This window comes from Triticum aestivum, chromosome 7A (genome assembly GCF_018294505.1).
Source record: "Triticum aestivum cultivar Chinese Spring chromosome 7A, IWGSC CS RefSeq v2.1, whole genome shotgun sequence".
NCBI lineage: Eukaryota > Viridiplantae > Streptophyta > Magnoliopsida > Poales > Poaceae > Triticum > Triticum aestivum.
In genome coordinates, this window is record NC_057812.1 from 541647845 (window position 1) to 541670672 (window position 22828).

General features: G+C 48.2%; 1 protein-coding gene across 1 annotated transcript; it reads left to right on the forward strand.

Moving 5' to 3' along the window:
- The first annotated feature begins 16632 nt into the window (after positions 1 to 16632).
- Positions 16633 to 18539, forward strand: LOC123148045 (protein CYTOKININ-RESPONSIVE GATA TRANSCRIPTION FACTOR 1). The gene is made up of 3 exons (XM_044567401.1): positions 16633 to 17019; positions 17127 to 17483; positions 17584 to 18539. The coding sequence occupies exons 1-3, from the start codon at positions 16789 to 16791 to the stop codon at positions 18064 to 18066; spliced, it is 1071 nt and encodes a 356-aa protein (XP_044423336.1). The 5' UTR covers positions 16633 to 16788; the 3' UTR covers positions 18067 to 18539.
- Positions 18540 to 22828: the final 4289 nt, after the last annotated feature.

Genomic DNA, 22828 nt, shown 5'->3' on the forward strand with positions numbered 1-22828 from the left:
TCATGAGTGGGAGGGATGGGTGCGACGTTACTTGTAAAACACGAGACAACAATTCCCTCAAGTTGTCAAGGACAACTTCAAGGACTTATCATGGAGTAGACGTGCATGCGATGTTCTAAGATATGGGGAAGTGCTAGGGATTGGCAATGAAGGTTCATAGAAGTAACACGATTGGTGGATTTTATTTTGTAAGGAGTAGCCACCATGGATCTCTAGAGTGACTAGAGACGAGGTATACATGTTCTCTTGGTTGAAGGTGCCTTGGTGCCTATTGTGATTTAGGGAGGCCCGACTAGACAAATTGGTTCTGTCAATCATGTCGATGGTCGTATTGTACTAATGGCGAGCGAAAGGAGGGGGGGGGGGGGGGGGGGGGGGGGGGGGGGGGGGGGGGGGTTGCGTCAATGGCCATATATCCAAGTTGGAACCTGATAACCCACAAGTATAGGGGTTTACAACAGTTTTCGAGAGTAGAGTATTCAACTCAAATTTATTAATTTGACATAAGGGGAGCCAAAGAATATTTACAAGGCGGGCTGGGGCTGCGACGCCGGCCACGGCTGGATCTGGATCTGAGGCTCCTGGATCGGGCGGATCTGGGGCCGATCCATGGGAGGCCGCGGTGGCGGCCGGTGGCTCTGGCCCTGCGGCCCGTCCTCCCCCTCCTCCCCCGCCTGGTCCTGGCCCCATGGCTCGCGGCGGCGGCCGTGCTCCTTCTTCGTCTTCTGGGTTCGACGGGCGCTCGATGGGTCGTGGGGGCGGCGGCTCCGGTGGTCCTAGTCGCCGGTTCCCGTCGTCGGGCCCTGCTTCGTCTTCTGGAGCTTTGGGCGATGGCATCCTTCCCCCTCCTCCTCCTCCCCTTCCGACCCGCCCTCCTCCCTCGTCTAACCAACCACCTAACCCTAACCTCACTTGCTTCGCCTACCACCAACCTGGGCATTTTCAGTCGTGCTGTTTTAATCCCCCCTTCTGCTTGATATGCCGTGAGGACGGCCATCTCACTGTGAACTACAATAACCGCCGCAAACCCGCTTCTTTTGTGCACTTTGGCCAAGGGCTCCCTGGATGTTCATTCTTCGTGCTGGATTGTGAGGTCCCACAAGTCTCAGTGGCCCCCGCTCTCTCTAATGCTGCCATCATCACGGTCAAAGAACACAAGATCTCTCCCCAAACCCTCCAGGATGAACTGCAGTTATGGGATGAAGGACGGTGGGCCTGGCAGATCCGGTAGCTCTCTGATTTCGATTTTGCAGTGGTCTTTCCTTCTAAAAGCAGCCTCAAGATGATCTCCTCTTGCACGAGTTTCACCCTCCCTCTGAATCAACTGGTCGTTTCGGTGAAAGCTGCTGCCAATGGGGCGAAGCCTATCTCCCCCTCTCTGAGATCTGGGTTTTGGTTGATGACATTCCTCCTTCCCTCCGCTCTACCGAATTTGTCATGGCATTTGGCGTTCTCATTGGTAAACCAATCTTGGTGGATCAGGATTCCTTGGCTGTCCTTGGACCAGTGCGTCTCAAAATCTGGGCTGTTGACCCCTTATGTGTTCATGGAAGTGTTGATGTGTTCCCTGCTGCGGATGGTTTCAGGCTTCGGGTTCGCGTGGAGGGGGCTGCTTCTTCCCGTTCCCCACCACCGCCCCCTCCCGCTGCTGATCGTCATGCTGGAGATGCTGATAATGCTGACAACCTGAGTGGGGGTTCGCTTCCTCACTTCACTACGTCTGAGTGGGATGGCATGGGCTCAGAAAGTCGTGAGCTTTTCAAGGAGAATGCCCCTAAGAACGGGAACGGTGGGAAGGATCAGATGGAGTCTGCACCTGTTCAGTATGTCCCTGTTGCTCCACCTGCTGGTACCCCTATGTCGGGGGTCTATTCCAACCTCCCTGTTCGGTCGGGCTCCCCGTCGCTCTTGGGTATTGAAGACCTCCCTGCCTCCCCGCGTCGTGTGGCGTCGGTCCCCTCCTCCAAGCGCAAATCCTCTATCCGTAAGTTCTCTGCTCGGAGTCGGGCCTCCTCGGGAACCAAGCTCTCTGCAGCGGGTTTGTGCCGTCGTCTTGACGGCGATTTGGGTGATGTGGCGGGCCTGTCCTCTCCGGCTGCGGTGCGGTCCTCTACGATTCGGTCCCCATCTTCTACGGCTCGCAAGAGTGGTCGGATCCGGGACAATGGCATGAGGGTGGTTGACAAGGCGGCTCGACGCACGGCGGCTCAGGACCTCCCCGCTTCAGGTATCCCTCCTTCCCCTGCACAGTTGGTTCATAATTCCCCCTCACCTACTAGGCTTGTTCTACCTTCCCTCTCGGATGATCACTTGACTAAGGTACTCGCAGACGCGGGTATTTCTCTAGATCACAACCATGGCTCTCCCTCATCTTCGATTGCTCTCATTAGGGCTAATGAAGTGGCTCAGGCGGCTTTGGCTAAGGCTAAGGAAGTGGCCGCAACACCTCCTGCCCCTCCAGTTGTGGCTGTTGGGGTTTCGGAGGCGGTGGCCGCTGGTGGTGGGGCTGGGACCCTAGTGAAAAAGGGGGCTTCTAAACGGGCTAAATCCTGCTTGGCTCCCTGCAGGTCGAGTTTGCGCATCAAAAACCTTTCTTACAAATGAAAGCCCTCTTCTGGAACATCAGAGGTTTCGGCGCCCGGGGACACCGAGACCAAATTAAAGATTTGGTCAGGGGGACAATATTGACCGGATAGGCTTGATTGAAACTTTTAAATCCTCCTTCTCTCCTCATGAGCTCACTTCTTTCGCGGGGGCGGATCGGTTTGATTGGAACTTCCTGCCCTCCTCGGGCCATTCTGGTGGCATTCTGCTAGGTTCGAAACGGGATGTTTTTGATTTTGTTGCTTTTGATCATGGTATCTTTTGGGCCAGCACTGTGCTTTTCCATCGTCAGCTTAATTCTCTTTGGGAATTTATGGTTGTGTATGGCCCGGCCGACCACTCCCTCTCTCCCATTTTTCTGGACGAAATCTCCAATAAAGTAGAAGCTTGTTCGCTCCCCTTGGTGATTGGTGGTGATTTCAACTTGCTTCGCTCCCCCACGGACAAGAACACTAGTACTTTTTCGTGGGCTCTGGCTGACGCCTTCAATGACTTCATCAGTTCTTGCGCTCTGCGTGAGATCCCTAGGGTGGGATCTAGGTACACTTGGACCAACCACCAACCTTCTCCTATCTGCTCCGTCCTAGACCGCGTTCTTGTTTGCTCGAATTGGGATTCTCTCTTCCTGCTCGCGACGCTTAAATCTAAGGGCATTGTGGGCTCGAATCATGCCCCTCTTATTCTTGACGCTGGAAATCATTCTATTTCTTCCCCGTCTAGATTTCAGTTTGACGCCTCTTGGCTCCTTATTGAGGGTTTTTGTGATCTCCTTGGTTCTAAAATCAGTGCCATTCTTTCTGCTCCTCATCGTTCCTTTGGACCCATGGATGATTGGCATAATTGCTCGGCCTTGCTTCGCAAATTCCTTCGGGGATGGTCCCAGAATCATTCAGCCCAGGAATGTAGGGATAAGGCCCTTCTTTTGACCCAGATTGAGGCCCTTGATGCTCGGGCGGATGCCTCTGGCCTCTCCGATTCTGATTGGTCCCTCCGGTTCTCCCTTGAACATGCGTTGATGCACCTGCATCGGCTTAATGAGATTTACTGGCGCCAGAGGGGCGCGTCCAATTGGCTCCTAAAAGGGGATTCCCCCTCTGCTTATTTCTTTGCGATTGCGAATGGGAGACGGCGCAGATGTCTAATTGATAGCCTGATTATCGATGGGGTGCGCACTTCCGAGCAGGGCGTCATCCTTAACCACGTAGTCTCTTTCTTTTCTTCCCTTCTCTCCGCCAAGCCTGATCAGGGATTCAGGCTTGCTGCTAACTTCTGGAACCAGGGATCCTTGGTTTCTCAGGAGGAAAATTCGGACCTGATGATCCCCTATTTTGAAGAGGAAATCTTTTCTGCTATCAGGAAGGCTAACCCTAACTCTGCCTATGGCCCGGATGGGTTTTCTATCCCCTTCTTTAAAAAGTTTTGGCCTATTCTTAAAAATCTTATTTGCCAAGTTATTCAAGGTTACTGCCTGGGCACAGTTGATATCTCCAGGCTGAATTATGCGGTTATCTCTCTTATCCCCAAGATTAAGGGTGCTGACTTAATTTCCCAGTTTAGACCTATCGCGCTCATTAATAACTTTGCCAAGTTCCCTGCCAAATGTCTGGCCACTCGCCTCACCCTAGTGGCCCATCGCACCCTCTCTCATACTCAGTCTGCTTTTATCAAGGGGCGCTTCATCCTTGGCGGAGTTCTCTGTCTCCACGAAATTGTTCATGATATTCACAAATCTGGGAACAAGGCAGTTATACTCAAATTAGATTTTGAAAAGGCCTACGATTCGGTTAGTTGGGGATTCCTGAGACAAGTCCTTCTTGCAAAAGGCTTTGACAGTGGGGTGGTGCACCGTATCATGCACTTGGTCATGGGGGGCCATACTGCTATTAATGTTAATGGGCATATTAGTAACTTCTTTAAAAACTCTAGGGGCTTGCGGCAAGGAGACCCGGCCTCGCCCATTCTTTTTAACTTCGTTGCGGACGCCCTATCTAACATCATATCTAGAGCTGCGGAGGCCGGCCATATCTCCCCTGTTAGTTCCCACCTCATTCCGGAAGGAATTACGCATCTTCAGTATGCCGGCGACACTATCATCTTGGTGGAACTTAATGATCTATGCATCGGCAATCTCAAGTTTCTCCTCCTCTGTTTCGAAGCTCTTTCGGGGCTTAAGATTAATTTCTCTAAAAGCGAAGTTATTGTCACGGGTGTTTCTGACACCGAAGCTTTAAGGGTGGCTCACTTATTAAACTGCTCTTTGGGCTCTTTTCCTATTAAGTATTTGGGCCTGCCTATTACTTCTGACAAGCTTTATGCCAAGGACTTCGCTCCTGTGGTGACCAAGGTCGGTAATCGTGTGATGCCCTGGAGGGGCAGATATAATACCCAGGCGGGCAAAGTGGCCTTAATTAACGCCTGCCTCTCCTCTCTCCCTATGTTCTTGATGGGGTTCTACCTTCTTTCAATGGGCACTCATGCTGGTTTTGACAAACATAGAGGGGCCTTTTATTGGAACGCGGCCGATAACAAGAGCAAGTATCGCTTGGTTAAATGGGACACCATCTGTAAGCCCAAAAGCCTTGGGGGGTTGGGCATCATTAACACTCTGGTTATGAACAAATGTCTGATCATCAAATGGTGGTGGAAGATCATGAATATTTCCCAGGACAAGCCTTTGTGGTTCAGCATCTTAAAGGCGAAATACTTCCCTTCCTGTAGCCCTATGTTTGCCCGTGCTTCTGGGGCATCTCAATTTTGGCGTGATCTTGTTAAACTCCGGCCTACCTTTCAAGGCCTTGTCAAGTTTGTTGTTGGCAATGGGAAGTCTATTAGGTTCTGGCTCGATTGGTGGTGCGGGGCCTCCCCGCTGGCCTCTACTTTCCCTGTTTTATTCTCTTACTGTCCAAACCCTCAGATATCTATCTCTGAGCTTGCGTCGAGTAATTGGGACCTTCAGCTGCGCCGCTCTCTCTCTCCTGTAGAGTTGGAAGACTGGCAGCGTCTTGCTGCCCTCTTCCCTTCGCTCTCGGAGGAGGAAGACACAGTTGTGTGGCCCCATTCTCCCTCTGGCCGCTTCTCGGTTAAATCCCTGTATAGTAGACTCATTGAGGGATCCATCACCTCCAAATTTAAGTGGATTTGGAAAGCTCACACCCCCCTAAGATTAAAGTGTTTCTCTGGCAAGCCTCTCATGGGCATCTACCTACGGGTGACCAAATTCGTAAACGTAATGGTCCGGGTTCTGACTGCTGTGTTCTATGTGGGACAAGAGAAGATACACCTCATATTTTCTTTAACTGTGTCCTGGCTAAACTGTTTTGGTGTTGTATCAGATCATGGTTGCATGTCTCCTGGGCTTCGACCTCCTTTGCGGACTTACGTGCCTTGGCTAATTCTTTGGTTGGGGCCCAGAGGAGATTGTTTTGGGTCGGCTTTGCTGCCATGTGCTGGTCCTTATGGACGACAAGGAATAAATTTACTATCGAACATGTTTTTCCTGCTAAGCCTGCTGATTGCTTATTTAAGACTTGTATATTTCTGCAGCAGTGGAGATTATTGACTAAGGAGGAGAATAGGGATGCATTTGACGCCATGTTGGCCAAGATCCAAAATTCTGCTATCTCCATCCTTCCAATCCAAGCAGGCCCGTAGACGTTGATGCGTTGCTATGTTGCTACGTTATCTTATCCTCTTCCGGCCTGCGTGCCATGTACTGGCCTGGGAGCCATGTACTTAGACATCCTTCTTTGTGTTCTGGCTTGATACTTTGGTGATTGTGTGCTGGTTGTTTGGGTCTTTGTTAACTCTGCCTGGTGGCTTTATTTATAAAGTCGAGTTGTGGCCTTTTCTCTAAAAAGAATATTTGCAACTATTAGCACTTGAGTTGTCAATTCAACCACACTTGGAGACTAAATATATGCAGTAGAGTGATCAGTAGCACAGTAATACGGTAATTTCATAGCAGTGGTAACAATAGCAATGGTAACAGTAACATCAGTAGCAGTAGATTTGTAGCAATTGTCACAGTAGCAGTTGTAATAGTAACTTACCAAGAAAAATATTTGAAAAGATCGTAGGCCCCCCCGACCCTCGCTCGGCTTGATCGTGCATTTTTCAACTCGGAGTGGGATGCCATCTTCCCCGATTCCTCTCTGTCCTCCCGCCCCCGCTCCACCTCGGACCACTCCCTCCTGGTTGTTTCCGCCTCGACTCGCATCCCCGCCTCCTCGAGATTCTTCTTTGAGCGCTCTTGGCTCCTCGACCCGCTCTTCCTCCCTACCATCCTTCCCTCCCGGGCTAGGGCTGGCAACCGCCGCTGTGCTGCTGGTAACTTGGTCGCCAAGAAAAAAGCGGTCAGGTTTGCGTCCAAGGTTTGGAAAAGGCAACATAGGTTCGTCCCCACGGCGGACAATGACTACACTTTTGTTATTGACCTGTTCGATTTCTTGGAAGAGTGCAGAGCTTTGTGTCCTGATGAGGCGCTTCTGCGCCATGACGCTCGCGTCTGCCTCGCGGCCTCTGTCCATCGCCAATGCGTGTTTTGGCGGCAGCGGGGCAAATGCAAAGCGGTACGGTTCGGCGACGAGAACACGCAGTACTTCCATGCCCTTGCTTCCATGCGGCGGAGCGGGAACAATATCCGTGTCCTCTACGTGGACGGCGCGGAAGTGGTCGCGCACAACGACAAGGCCGAGGCGCTGCGCGAGTTCTACGCCGCCCTCCTCGGGCGCCACAGCCGTGCTACCTGGGGGTTCGACCTCGACCTGCTCTACACCAACGCCCCCCGGGTGGACGCCGCGGTGCTCGTCGCTCCCTTCGGCCGCGCTGAGATCAAGGCTGCGGTGGCCCAGCTCGATGGTGCCAGCGCGCTCGGACCAGACGACCTCGGTCCGGCCTTCTACCAGGTTGCGTGGCCTGCTGTCAAGCAGGATCTTCAGGCCCTGTTCAGCGCCTTCCACTCGCGGGCGGCAGCGTTGGACGGGATTAACAGGGCGTTCATCGCTCTCCTTCTAAAAAAGGATGGGGTCCCCAGTCCCGGCGACTTACGTCCCGTCTCCCTGCAGAACGGTGACGTCAAGATCCTCTACTGTGGTCTCACGACTCGGCTGCAGCGTCAGATTGGAGCGCTCATCGATGAAGACCAGTCCGGCTTCCTAGCTGGACGAAGCATCTCGGAGAACTTTGCCTACGCCACTGAGCTCGTCCAGCTCTGTCACCGCCGCTCTGCGCCGACCATCGTCCTCAAGCTCGACTTCACGAAGGCTTTCGACTCCATCGACTGGGGAAGCCTTCGCCGGATCATGCTGGCCCGCGGCTTCCCTACGCTGTGGTGCGACTGGATGGATGATATCTTCCACTCCTCCCGATCTGCGGTCCTCCTCAACGGTGTCCCGGGGCGCTGGTTCGACATCACCTGTGGCCTGCGGCAAGGGGGCCCCATCTCCCCTTACCTCTTCCTCCTCGTCGCCGACGTCCTTCAACGCTTGATCCGGCACGACGAGACCCTCCCGCACCCCCTATCTGATGGCGCGCCCCCCGTCGTGCTCCAGTACGCCGACGACACCCTTGTTGTCATGCGTGCTGACCCAGCTGGGGCGTCTCGCCTCCGGGCCATCCTCGACATGTTCGCCGCGGCAACCGGGCTCGTCATCAACTACCACAAGAGCACGGTCGTCCCCATTTGCATGGACGCGGGCATGCTCTCGGAGGTTGTGACGGATCTCCAGTGCACGGTGGGAGGCTTCCCGCAGACGTACCTTGGGCTCCCGCTTTCGAGTGACAAGCTCAAGTTGGCGGACTTTGCTCCTATGATCGCCAAAGTCGACCGCTACCTTGCGGGGTGGCGCTCCCGCCTGCTCTCACCTGCCGGGAGGCTGGTGCTGATCAATGCTGTCATCGACGCCATCCCCTCCTACGCTATGTCAGCTCTGCGCCTGCCTCCTAAGGTGGTGTCCGCTCTCGACGCTCTTCGCCGTGCCTTCCTCTAGAACGTGGCGGACCGCGCCTCCGGGGCCCAATGCTTGGTGCGTGGGACCGCGTCTGTAGGGCGAAAGAGGAGGGAGGGCTGGGTGTGCGCGACCTTGCCACCCAGAACGACTGTCTCCTCCTCAAGATGCTGCACCGCCTCCACGCCCAGTCGCCGCAAGGTGGGCTAGGTGGCGTTGGGAGACATTAGGGGGGGGGGCGCTCGCCGCTCAGCCCTGCCCCTACGACCTCTGCCGAGTCGCACTGGTCTGATCTCATGAAGCTCCTCCCCGCTTACCGGGCTCTGACGCGGGTGACGGTTGGGGGCGGGGACAAGACCTCTTTCTGGCACGACAACTGGCTCCCCTCCGGCCCGCTGCGCTGCGGCTTCCCCGCCCTGTTCTCCCATGCCAGCTGCCCCGAGGCCACGGTCTAGCAGGTCCGGCGGCAGGGGCTCCAGGCCTCCCTCGTCCCTCGTCTGACCACTGTGGCGGCTCGGGAGCTCGCCAAGGTCTTGGAACTGCTGCATGCGAGCCTGCGACTCCCTGCGAGGACGCGCGTCGGGCCGTGCTCTGTGGAAAAGCCCACGACGCCTTCTCCCCCGCTCGGCGTACCAGCTGATGCGCTTTGGGGGCGTCGCTTCACCGAACGCCGATTTCCTCTGGCGATCAGCCGCCCCCTCGCGTGTGAAGTTCTTTGCCCGGCTCCTCTCTATGGCACGGGTGCACACCCGTGACGTCCTGCTCCGCATGACCATCGTCGACGCCCAGAGCGTAGGCTGCCCCTGCTGTCCGGTGTCGCCGGAGACGGCAGACCACCTCTTCTTCCGTTGCGAGGGCGCCGTGCGCTTCTGGCACCACATTGGCGTCGATCCGACTCTGGGTCGGGTTTGAGATCTTCACCTCTTTGACGTCGGAGCTGCGGTGGGAGGCGCCTCACCGAACGCTTTCCTCCTTCTCTGCCTTTGGCACCTCTGGAAGATAAGGAACGCGGTGGTATTCCGGAGTGAGAATCCCTCTCTCGGGGCTACTCTGAAGTGCTGCAGGGACGACACGGTGCTATGGAGAGGCAGGCTGGCCGTCGACGAGCGTGCCCACGTCGACGTATGGCTCCAGAAACTGGCTATGTCGCCTAGTTAAGGCGCCCCCCTTGCTTTTTGCTCTTCTCACGTTTGTAATGACCTACCTCCCGGTGCCCTTGTAACTATACTCTGGATTTGATAAATACGATGATTCAGGTGGGGGAGTTCTCTCCCCCCCGGGTGAAAATTCAAAAAAAAAGATCGTAGGCATTGGATTGGCGATTACGTTGGATAACATTCATCATGTAACAGTCATAACCTAGGATGACACAGAACTAGCTCCAATTCATCAATGTAATGTAAGCATGTATTCTATATATAGTCATACGTGCTTGCGATAAGAACTTGCATGGCATATTTTGTCCTACCCTCCCGTGACAGCAGGGTCCATAAAGAAACTAAGAGATATTAATACCTCATTTTAATAGAGAACGGGAACAAAGCAATAGCACATAGTGAATACATGAACTCGGCAAACTATGGTAATCACTAGAAAGAATCCCAATTATTGTCACATTGAGGTATGCGAATCATAACACGTAATAGATGCGTATAACTTGTAAGATCGGATTAAGAACACAAATATATTCATAAAAACATAAAGGGTTCAGATCTGAAATCATGGCACTCGGGCCCTAGTGACAAGCATTAAGCATAGCAAAGTTATAGCAACATCAATCTTAGAACATAGTGTATACTAGGGATCAAGCCCTAACAAAACTAACTCGATTACATGATAAATCTCATCCAACTCATCACCGTCCAGCAAGCATACCAAGAAATTACTCACTCCCGGCGGTGAACATCATAAAATTGGTGATGGAGGAAGGTTGATGACGACGACGTCGAATCCCCCTCTCCGGAGCCCAGAAAGGACTCCAGATTAGCCCTCCTGATGAAGAACATGAGGTGGCGGCGGCTCAGTATCATAAAACACGATGATTTCTTCTCTCTTATTTTTTTTCTTGGCGAATAGGTACTTATGGAGTTGGAGTTAGGGTTGCGGGGGCTGCCAGGGGCCCACAAGCCTATAGGGCGCGCCCTGGGGGGGGGGGGGGGGGGGAGGGGACGCCCCCCTGGGCTTGTGGCGCCCTGGTGGCCCTCCTCTGGTAGTTTCTTGCACCGGTATGTTTTATATATTCTGAAATAATTCTTTGTAAATTTTCAGCTCAATCCGAGAATTTTAATTTCTCACAAAAATAACACCATGACAATTCTTCTAAAAACTGTGTCAGTCCAGGTTAGTTCCGTTCAAATCATGTAAATTAGAGTCCAAAACAAGAGCAAAATCATTTAGAAAAGTAGATACGGTTGGGACGTATCAAAACCGTGTTCGACTTCGCCTCGATCTAGAAGCCTTATCCACATGTTCTTAAGCTCAAAGAATAGCTAGAGCACATCAATCCCAAGGCGTACGTGAAGGAAATGGGTCGATGGGGTAGAAGCCTAGGATGGTGCTAGAGAATAAGGCGTAACGTGCATTGCTAGTGATGAGGCCAGCGATCTCATCAAAGTGGAGAAGAAGAAATGTATGTTTGTAGATAACAGTAGGATGTTGGCAAGGTAGGCTTGTTGTGTACGATTCAAGTGGCGGCGCGCGCGAGAGGGGAGGTGGGGGGGGGGGGGGTGGAGAGGTTAATTTGATTTGACACTTCATAGGTGTAATATATTTCTTTTCTTATGTGAATGCTTAAGAATTCTTTACCTTGCGTGATTCGCATAGTAAAAATTTACACCATATACTCCAAATGGAATTGGGTGAAAGTTGATGAAGGTCAATCCAAAGGAATCTCTTCTCATTCCAACTATCTACATTTATGAAGTCAAATATATTGCTCGCTTGAAATAGTGAATCATATTTTTTTTGGTGAATAGGTAGTGCTTCTTTTGTATTTCTGGAGAGAAAAATCATAACACGACGAACATGCTTGGAAGTGTGTTTGTCGTGAATAAAGCTTTAGGACAAGACAATGATCAATATTTACAAACACCCATGAATGGCAATGCGAAAAAGATGAAAGAAAGAACAACCATCCTCACCAAACAACATTGGAGCCCTTGTGAACCAGGACCTAGAATAGCATGGGAAATAACAGATATGTGGTCGAAGGTGTGTTATGTGCGCTTGCCAGCAGCTCTGAGAGGTCACAAATGAGCAACGGTTCTAGGAAGAACACAAGGTGAAGAACCGTAGTTCAAATGCACATTGTCTGTGCAACTGGACCATCGATGAGCTTAGGATTATGAGAGGTAAAGGGGTGCCTCTGACCTTTAGACAACAATGAGAGGGGCTTGCCTTGCCCAACCTCTAGATGTGAATTGCAAAGAAGCAGAGCACATGGCCTCGAAGATTGTGTTCATAACAACAGTTGTCACCCAAATATGGCATCAGGACCGCCCAGGCCAACCCCGACCCTTGTACCAAAGGATGGATGGTTGGTCTCGAAATTTAAGACTTCAAATGTGAGTAGAAGGAAGGTCCTGACTCGAACTAGAGAAGTGACATTGTTTAGGATGTGTCGAAAGAGGTGTACATGATGTCCCGAGGATCCCAACGCCTTGCTCGAAGGACCAATACCAATGTCACGTCACCACCAGGCCTCACTATCAAAACTAAGAAGGTTGTGATCTCTTAGCTGCCACACTGAAGGACTCTATGGATACTAAGACAATGCCTCCAAGAAAGGAACGACACAATACACCATCGCTCCCGATCTAGCAAGCCAAATCTAGGGGTTCCTCTAAGATTATAGAGGGAAGAAATAGAATCAAAGGCCATGCAATGCCTCCAACGAGGCGACGAACACTTGTAGGCATCGCCTTCGTCAACATCGGCACGACCAAGAAGGGATTTTGCCTTGGCCATGATAGTTGGCCCATGAAGACCACCAACGCTCGATGCCACCGGCATGGTATACGATGAAGCAGAACATTGAAGTTCCCACCCTCGTAAGGTAAGAACACCATGACGATGAAGAGCAAGGAGAGGCGTCAAGCAGGTCACCACCATAAGCTGGTGAGGGTCAGTTCACCCAAGGGGGTCAGGAGCCGCCACAACCAAGCCCTACATGCAAGCTCCATTACGGGACACTCTAGGTCTTTACATCTTCGAAAAGGGGCGCTTTATTACTTAAAATATTTAAGTACTACACCCGACATCTGCATAACTAAGATGCACACATCCTAACAAGGTCTTCTCATACAAACAAAAAATAAAAGGCGAAATACAAAGAAACATGTAGAATCTAGAGGGGGGCAATCCTAAGATCATGCTGCCACCCACGTTGGGTAAAAGTATCCCTCGCCGTAGCCTTCAATCGTGTACACACCTCCGTAAACAGGTCTCGATTCTCCACGCGTTGTAGAGAGGACCATAAACGAAGAGTCCCGGATACATCTGTAGATAACCTGCATGAGAGAAGTACTTTACATCTAAAGACTAGATCTACATGAGCTGAGAGATGGCGGGCAAAAGGAGAGTCGCGGACCAAATTGCGCGGGGAGTAGTTTACCGGGGAGGCAACTAGGGCAAAAGGAAGATGACGATGACGATGGCTTTGAGCTATGGTTAGAGAGCCGCCCCGACGGTTCATGTGGCCAATGGGTATCGGTGGTTTATCAATATCTCCTGTTTAAACTTTATGAAATAAAGGAGAGAATAGACATTATGGATGTCTCCAGAGAGTGAGAGGGTAAATGAAGCAAACGGAAGTCGACCCGGTTAGAGCAAGTACAATAGAGCTGAGTTAGCTGGCTATAAGAAATAAACTAGTATATTCTTGCTTAGTTGGAGCAAAAAAAGAGGAGAGAAAAGGTAAGTGGGCTATTGGTGAAGAGCTAGCTCTAGTACATGCTTCTAGGCACTTTGTGAGAGTGAAAGATGGGCCATATAATAAAAAAGCAGTACACTCTTCTAATCAACTATAAGATGGGCTATAGATGACATGACAATGGCTTATAGCCAGCAGTTGGCTATACTATTAACCATGCTCTTAGGATCGGTCAATTCAAATATATGCAGTACACGATGACCTAAACATTTACTCATAAAGAACAATATAGCTACCCTCCATGACAGTAAAAGGAAAAATTTACTTTTTTTTGACCGGCAATGAATTACCTTTTCTTGACACATAGTCATGTAATGATTTATTTGTACTCCCTTCATAAACTAATATAAGAGTGTTTAGTGATCTAAACACTCTTATATTAGTTTACATAGTGAGTAGCGAATATCCATCTCTGCACCCGAACTCATCTGCACCCGTGTCGACGAAAAAAATTAAAACAAATACTAGAAAAAATAAAAAAATTACAACATTTTTTGTGCGATAGACAATTTGATGCGTGAGGTCCTCTCCAATTTTCAAATAATTTGGACAACTGAGCAGCTCTCAGCAAAAAAGACAAATTGAGGGTTTGTAAAAAATTTTACTGTTCATGTACTGTTTTGGCCCGATTTGTCTTTTTTGCTGAAAGCTGCTCAGATGTCTAAATAATTTAAAATTTGGAACAGGCCTCACGCATCAAAGTTTCTACCGCTCAAGAAAACTTTTGATTTTTTTGAATTTGTTTGAAATTTTTCAATTTTTTTTCTCACCGAGTGCAGATGAGCCTGAATACCGAAACACCCTACTCCGTGAGTAACACGTACGTATATAGATTTGGTGATTTGGAGAGTAACCGTGAACCAGAAACCATGCTTACAGTGGGCCAGGGGGACAGGAACTGTCTCTTTGCCTGGTGAACTTTAATGCCCTTTGTCTAGACCCGAAAGGGGGCAGCGAATGGAGATAGGCAGAGATACCGTTTTCATGCAAATCTATATCTATCTCGCAAAAGAAAAAAAAATGCAAATCTGTATCTACCAATATTTTTTCTGGGAAAAAAACTAAATATGAATATGTAGTGTACACAGTGGCTCTTGAGCCTCCTCAAAGAGCTCTCAACTTTTATTGAACTTTTTGACATGCATGTGAGCTGTTTGACTTTCTACAGTAGTTTTAACGTGTATTTACCTTTTATGTTGGGTTAAAAGGGTACTGGAGCCATCTGAAGAGATAGGTTGGCGATATTCATCGGTCATGCAACTACCATAATCGTGTGATGATCTGTGTGAGGCAACGTCTAAGTGGCAATCTGTTTGAGCCTACGAGTTAGATCAGCCCCCCCCCCCCCCCCCCCCAATAACTACATAAGGCCGATAGATGGTACTTGAGGCTGATACACATAACTTCTCCATTGGACTTATGCAAGTATAATGGGTGCATTGTTCTGGAGGTTCTCAATTTCTGTTATATTTCCGTTTTGGTTGTTAAGCTTCTAAAGTTTGCTCCATGAATACAGAAACTAGGGGGCATGCATATATAGCTGGGTCATGCATGCATGCATGCTTAGGCTCTTTTCGATTGTAATTTATTAGGGCCTGTTTAGGATTGTAATTTTCTCCCAACTCTTGCAGGAATGCATGGCTTGAACTAGAACTAGGAAATCCGTTTGAAATTTATAGAAAATTAATGTGCCCCAAAGAAACCCTTAAGTAATGCATTAATATGGGGCACAAGTTTATGGAACTTGGACTTCACATTTCAAAACAAATGTGCATAGCCCCCCCCCCCCCCCCCCCCCCCCCCCCGAAATTTGTAGATCCATACTTCCGTTCTATGGGTTCCCATTTTCTTGAATGCGGGGCATACAAATTTTCAGTAAAAACAGAAATCATGATCACTAATCCCTCTCGAGGGCTTGCTTAAGAATGAGAAAGAAGACTCTTGTGGAAATATCATGAAATACAATTTGATCCTATTTATGGGGATTCCGTAAATATCTCATTTCAAAACTAGAAATAATGGTGCGACAACTTTTCTTTGGGAATTGTGGAAATGACCCTAGGTTTCTATTTCCTGGTGATATTGGCCGATACCAAGGTTACATCAAGGTACTTTATATTTTGCTATTTTGAAAACTAAAGTGAATTTTGAACTACTTCTCCTTGATTTCATTAACTAAACCGCATATTAATGGACCCGCTTGGATGGCATGCATGCACCCAAGAACATATTGAAATACTATAACCATGTAGATCATCGTGATTGATGTCAATTGTTTAGTTCCCCGTCGGTTGAATTCAAATCCAAAAATCTGAAAATGCTTAAAATTTCACTCCATCGATAACCGTTCAAAATCTTGTTTGACGATTACAACCAAGAACCTACAAGGAGAAAGTGGAACCTCGGGAAACTCCACCCAACAGGCATCAATTTCTAGATTCCCACATCTACACCAATATGATCGATCGAGCACGTTGCCTCCATGGGATGAACATGCTTGTGCTTCTTGAGGTCACGGAATTCGTTCCTAATCTTTGCAACTCTAGACTAGTGATGCTAGACGAACCACGGGCGCATGCGTGTACGTGTGGTGGTGTACGTGTAGGCTAGTAAGCGAATTTAGGAAATCATTGTGGCACTATTGATCACATCCTAACAACCGAATAGATCTAAGAAGACCTAATTATGTACCAAAACGAAGGTTTGATGAGCTAAGTGCGCAATTTGATTGGCTCAGCCACAAACTATGGATGATGAGTTAATTAGTAGTACATAGGATTAGCTAGGCCAAACGTACGTGTCACTTGTGTGCTACAGCGAAATATCCCTTGCCCTAATTCGAGGGCACGCTACAGTAGACGTACGAAGTGATTGCCACATAGGATCATACGCACACACAGATCACGCGTCACGACATCCCTAGAGAGAGACCCTGATCCTTGTCGGGCCCTAGGAATTCTAACGTGTGTTTGCACAGCGCCCGACGTGTTTTACTGTTCCCCGCCGATCTAGCTAGCTCATCCCTTTCCTGTGCCTGTGCTCTCCTCCCTCTCTCTCTAGCTACCTCTCTGTGAAAGTGATCACACAAGGCCTAGACCCCCCCCCCCCCCCTCTCTCTCTCTCTCAGTTCCTTTATAAAAGGGACCTGACCCCCCCTCCTGTTCATGATCTCTCTCGATCGGCTCTCTACAAACTGCACATCACAGTGCTAGCTAGCCAGCTCCTCCATCCCCTCCCCATCTCATCCTGATCCCCGTTTATCTGCGCTGCCTAGCTAGCTAGCTAGCGAGATCTCCTCTAGATCTCATCATGTCTACCATCTACATGAGCCAGCTCTCTACTTCTTTCCCTCTAATGGAGGAAGATCATCACCAGGATCACCATCAGGGGCACTTCCAGGCCTTCACCCTGCCCAAGGATCCCCCGATCCTGTTCCCTTTTGTGATCAGCAACAGCAGCCCTAGCGACAACAGCAGTCTCGGCTACGGATCAGACCAGCACTTGATGCAGCACCATGCCATGCTAGATCAGCCCCAACATGTAAGCTGGAGTGATTTCTTCTGTCCTATTTGAATTAATTTGCTTGCTCACTTTCTAGCTAGTTTCTCAATTAACATGCATGATCCTTTGATTGTTATGCGCATCAGATGATTGGTGGATCATCGAGCGTGTTTTCGACGCCGTTCCCGACCGTCGAGAGCATCCGCGACGACATGATCGAGCGATCCTACTCGTACGATCCATATGATATGGAGAAGCTGCAGGCCACCAGCGGCGGATCGCTCAAGATCGGCAAGTGGGCGGCACCTGCTCCTGCAGCCAAGATGAGGATCACGAGGAAGACGAGCGATCCCGGTGTCAAGAAGCCGAGGAAGAGGGCGCAGGCATACGAGGATCACGGCCACATGGGCGGCATGAACCAAGCTCTGGGTGTTATTAGGACATGCTCTGATTGCAACACCACGAAGACCCCCTTGTGGAGGAGTGGTCCTTGTGGCCCCAAGGTATGTCTTGTTAATTAGTATGTGGTCACTTGGTAGAAGTACTCCACAAGTTAGTTAATGGCTTAACGGTAACTAATTTGCTCCGGTTTGCATGGCGCAGTCGCTTTGCAACGCGTGCGGCATCAGGCAGCGGAAGGCGCGCCGGGCGATGATGGCCACCGGGGCGGCGCCCGCCACCGACGTCGGCGCCAAGGCGGCCGCGCCGGGTGACGCTGCCGTGACCGTGCGCCCACCGAAGGTGAAGAAGGAGAAGAGAGCTGTCGACGTCGACCGGTCTCTGCCGTTCAAGAAACGGTGCAAGGTGGTCCAGGATCACACTGCCACACACGACGCTGCTTCCACCACCGTCGAGGCTGCCGCAGAGCCGCCGGTCGTCGTCCCCACCACTGCTCCTGCTGCTGCGCCGGGGAGTGATCTCGTCGACACCATCGGGGCCAACTGGAGCAAGAGCCCTACCGCCGCCGCAGCTGCCTGCTTCCGGCCATCGCCGGCGCCCTTTGCGGTGCCAGTGCCGGTGCAGGACGAGATCACGGACGCCGCCATGCTGCTGATGACGCTGTCCTGCGAGCTTGTCCGGAGCTGATCGATCCATGGAACACTCGAGAGACTCTGATCTATCCACCACGGTACCCCCGGGCTTTTTTGCCTTAGTCCGTTAGACAGTCGGTACGTACTGTCCGTGCTGCCGCGTTTTTGGCTTCTTGTTCTTGTTGCTAGTGTAACCCTGCGCTACTTAAGTCTTGTGATTCGTTTGTGTGTAAGATTAAGGCAGTGAGGAAGAGAGAGATCTAGAGGAAGAGAGGTAGAAACAAGGAGAGAGGAGAGAAGAGGATAAAAATAAAAAAAACAACGTGAGCTAGCTAGCTATAGGATCTGCAAACACTGTGAGATCAAGCGTGAGTTCAGTTTGGAGTAGCTAGCTTTTTGTTGCCCCCGGCTAGTTAAGCCAAAAGGCTACCATATAGCATGTATGTTTGTTCTTTATTTTGCTCGAACCATTTGTACTGTGGGCTCGTAATAATACCGAAATACCGGACCATGAAATGTTGCTGTTCATTGGGAATCGTTCATGACTTTTGCTTCTGATGATTGTATGTCAGTGATGATCTGCTTTAATTTTTGTCAGTGCGCACAGTGTGCTTTCTAACCTTTTCCCGCTGTTTTTGAGGCAAACATTCTCTTTATCATATGCTAACCGAGAAGCTTATACTCTCTCCTATCCCTAAGTGTCTTAAATTTAGTAGAACTTTGGTCATCCAGAAATAAGTGTCTCAACTTCAGTAAAACTTTAGTACACTTATTTTTAGGACGGAGGAAGTATTAATTAATTTGATGCACATGCTGAATTGTGGATCATGCTAGTAGCTTTGCACATAAAGGAGGCATGACTTTCCATCGCAAAAAAGAGAGGCATAACTTGGATTAGTATATCTTAGTTTGGAATATTTCAAACCTTAGATGGGGTATCAGTAATAAGTCAGTAGTAAGCCAAGTGTTACACATGCCTCATCTGCAAAACAAAATTTACAAATGCCATGATATGTGTGTTTCTTTCACTTGTATATATAGCTAGCTAGCTACATTCTCAAAACTCAAGTTTATCGCTGTGTAGCAACATCGTTACCATGTTTTACGCTGTAAACGTTATATATCAGGGAGTGTTTGTGGTGAACTTATCCCACAAACAACCAAACATACCCAAGCTAAGATCTAATGAGATCAGTATATTGACAGACAGATCTTCTGCAGTGTCCTCGTTTTTTTTTGTCTCCAGTCCACACATGTTGAAAGTTCATAATAATTTGGGCTGCCCTTGCATGCAGAGACCCGAAGAGTTTTATACTCCACAGTTATCGAGAATCTACACATGTTGTCTCATTCTATACAGTGAAGAGTCTACCCACTATGTACAAATTACAAATTAGGAAGAAATGACCTTTTTTAGAAAAAGTCTTGGCTCCTTTGGTTATCCGTACACAAATATATTTATAGAATTTCAGTCCATCAGAACTTCTCCACTGAGATATTTGTGTCCAAACAATGAGACCTTCCAAATTTTACTTCGCAATTCTCTAGGATTCGTAGCAAGAAGATAGACCTTGTAATTTTCATTTGTGTCTGTGTAAGAAGATGCACGCTCCGTTTATGATCATCTCTACAATGTGTGAAGAATCAAGACCTGTTTATGAAGCTTGAAGAACATTGGAGGGATACTTTTTTCCGATATGGATGGCAGCATGATCTTAGGATTGGCCTCCCACGGTTTAGGTGTCATACAATCTTCATGATTACTTGTATTTCGCCTTTTATTTTCTGAGGTTGGACTTGATTTGGTTGTGCTCATCTTAGTTATATATGCAAAGGCCGGGTGTAATACTTAAAACTTTTAAGTAATAAAGGGCCCTTTATCAAAAAAAATATACACTCAACCTTCCTCAACCTCCATACAAAAATCATGTGCTTTCAATTTCTGGTAGTGATATCAGATAACTTCCATTATCAACTTTTTTCAGTTTCTGTAGGATTCAGTGTCATTATATCATTGTGTTTTTCTTTATGCTACTACATTTTAAATTCTTGCATTCCAAAGAGGCCCTAAAAGGTCACAATCATAAAGAAAAGTTCTATCATTACTACTACCTCTGTCCCGGTGTATCAGTCATTCGCGTAGTTCTAGGTCGACAATTTAACTATCTAAATATGTATTACATGTGACAATATATATATATATATATATATATATATATATATATATATATATATATATATTACATCCGTGTAGAATTCTAGTGATATACTTTTCATGACACATAACACATATTTAAATCCTCAAATCGATGACTTAGAACTACGCGAATGACTTATACACTGAGACGGAGATAGTATTTGGACCTTAGGGTTGTAGCAAAGGAACTTTATATACCATAACTATTACTATAAATTAAGGAAAATGCAAACACGGGTGAACTCTAAGCTTTAATTTCATTGATAAGGATTAGGGGCAGAATGAGCAGCATGCTAAGCTTGGGGTTTAGCTAGCTTAAGAGTTGCACTATAGTGATTTTCTTACTTTGTAAGAAATAAAGCAAGGATTGTTTCTCGAGGCCTGTCTCCGCTCCGGGCAAGGATCACGAAGACCAAATGAGGTGGCGTGTATAGCACATGCGGTGTATATGTCATCAAGGCTCACTATGGCTTAATTAAGTACTGCACGAATCACTATACATTTTCCCTACATTTTGTGGTGAATATTCATTTTGTTCTTATTAATAATCTGATTGTTGATGCTTGTATATGCTCCTTTTAAAAAGGTGGGAAGCACCTAATGAAGACTAGAGTTGCAAAGTTGCAAAATTGATGAAGTCAATGCCTCATTATCGACAGGAATGTCGCGTCTGACTAAAAGGATAATCAACGTTAACGAGACACACTTTTAACCGTCCAGTCACACATGGGTTCTCTTGTTTTAAAAATCAAGACTATCTAGGACTAGCCTTTGGAGACATATGTTTATAAGAGAAACACTAAGCATCACGGGTCACTCCGTGACTCGAACCCGGCTGGGCTAGATAGCCTCGAACCCGGGTGGGCTAGATAGCTCCAATGCTATCCTAGCCAATAGGTTGACACCCTGTTCTCCCATATTGTTTCTTCACTAGCTATAAGATGAGGCACTCCTTTTTTTTTGAGATACAAGATCAGGCATTACTTATTCCCAATAATTTCAGAATTAAGGTAGAAGTAAGCTAGACTCCTACCTAAATGAGTGGGTTTGCAAGCTTGAATGTCTATCCCCTACATCCTGCTAGACGAGTTCGCTTTATTCATCCCCAATAATCCGACTTCGTAATCTAAGAATAATCCAAGATTGTACCTTTGTTCATGTAAGTTACACAGACTGACCATGCCCAAATCTCTGTGGCAGTTTAGCATATGGCAAATGAAATGTAAATGTTTTCTTTTAGAAAGACAGTACAGACGCAGAAAATGAAATGCAGAGTGTGATTGTGCTTGAAAGACAAAGGGACATACACGCATGGGGGCGCTACAGGATTGAGACCGCGGCGGTACTACCGTAGTCAGGCAGGAGGAAAGAAATCGGTCAAGCAATTTTCTTGTCACCTTGCACAGGCCACACGATTGAAAAGCACGCAGGCGCGAAAGAGAGTAGTCAAACATGCAATACACCGTCAGTGGCTCAGTATGACAGCCGCAGGGCAATGCATGTCACGGGCCATGCTCGCTCACAGCTCCTCACGCTAGACAACACTGTACTAGCGGCCAAAGCTGTAGGAAAATAATGCATTTCGGCGGACTCGATCAGAATCCTCTGGTAATGATGCTACGCTGCACTATATGTTTATCAGGGTCATATGCATGGACACGTTTTGCTGCTTGAACTTGTATAACCATCTAAATACAAGCCATAAGCGTCCATTTTTGGTGGGGGCACTGTTACCGAACCCTGCTAAAAAGACACACATCTCACACACCCTTAGATGAACTTTGTGCGAGTAACGGTAGAAAAATAAATCATCAGACAGAAAATGTTACGTGTGAGATGGCTGACCCGATTCAAAAACAAGGTGTGTGTGCAATATATGACATACAATTGAGTCGAGAAAACTGTTTACGATGAGCGAAAATAACACAGACAATTAACCATCACAAGCCATGTGCAAGATACGACATACAGTTCAGTCTGCATAATTGTTTGCGATGAGTGAAAATAACACAGAGGATTCTCCAGAACATGTTGTGCGCGTTATAGGAAAACGGTTGCTAAGAAGTAATTGTCTGAGATTTGAGATAATCATCTCACATGTGTTCCTTAGTTGAACTGTTTGCGATGTAACTTGATCTGTCTACACAATAATATGATACGTCTACAGAACAACAAACATATACTTATAAAACATGATTGCATAAGTGTACTAAATATCCATTACATAAGTACTAAACATCACTTGATTTCATGACCATGTTTAGAGTTGCAATTCAATTTGAATTTTTCTCAAAAAGGAGGCAAAAGTTTTGCCTCATCGATTAATTAAGAAGAAAAGAATTACCCAGTTAATTTATGGAAAATCAGGCAAAAACCAATACAAACTGAGCACTCACTAACTACTCACATGGCAAAAAACAACACAGGCGGCCCCGCCACTCTCCGAATCCACAACATACACAAACGACGGCATTGCTACTACGCCAAGAGACCCCCCGACAAGAACACCTTGACACAAGACATCAGGCACCGCCTAACCCTCAACGACACCTCAATCGAAGCGGACGGGCCGAGAGAACGAAGGTCATCCATCAAGCAACGAGAGATGCCTTGCCCATGG

What these genes read in the sequence shown, in the direction of transcription:
- LOC123148045 (XM_044567401.1), top strand. Translation starts at nt 16,789, where the DNA reads ATGTCTACCATCTACATGAGCCAGCTCTCTACTTCTTTCCCTCTAATG. An exon ending in TGCTAGATCAGCCCCAACAT is followed by an intron (nt 17,020 to 17,126) that starts GTAAGCTGGAGT and finishes TATGCGCATCAG; the next exon opens with ATGATTGGTGGATCATCGAG. An exon ending in GTGGTCCTTGTGGCCCCAAG is followed by an intron (nt 17,484 to 17,583) that starts GTATGTCTTGTT and finishes TGCATGGCGCAG; the next exon opens with TCGCTTTGCAACGCGTGCGG.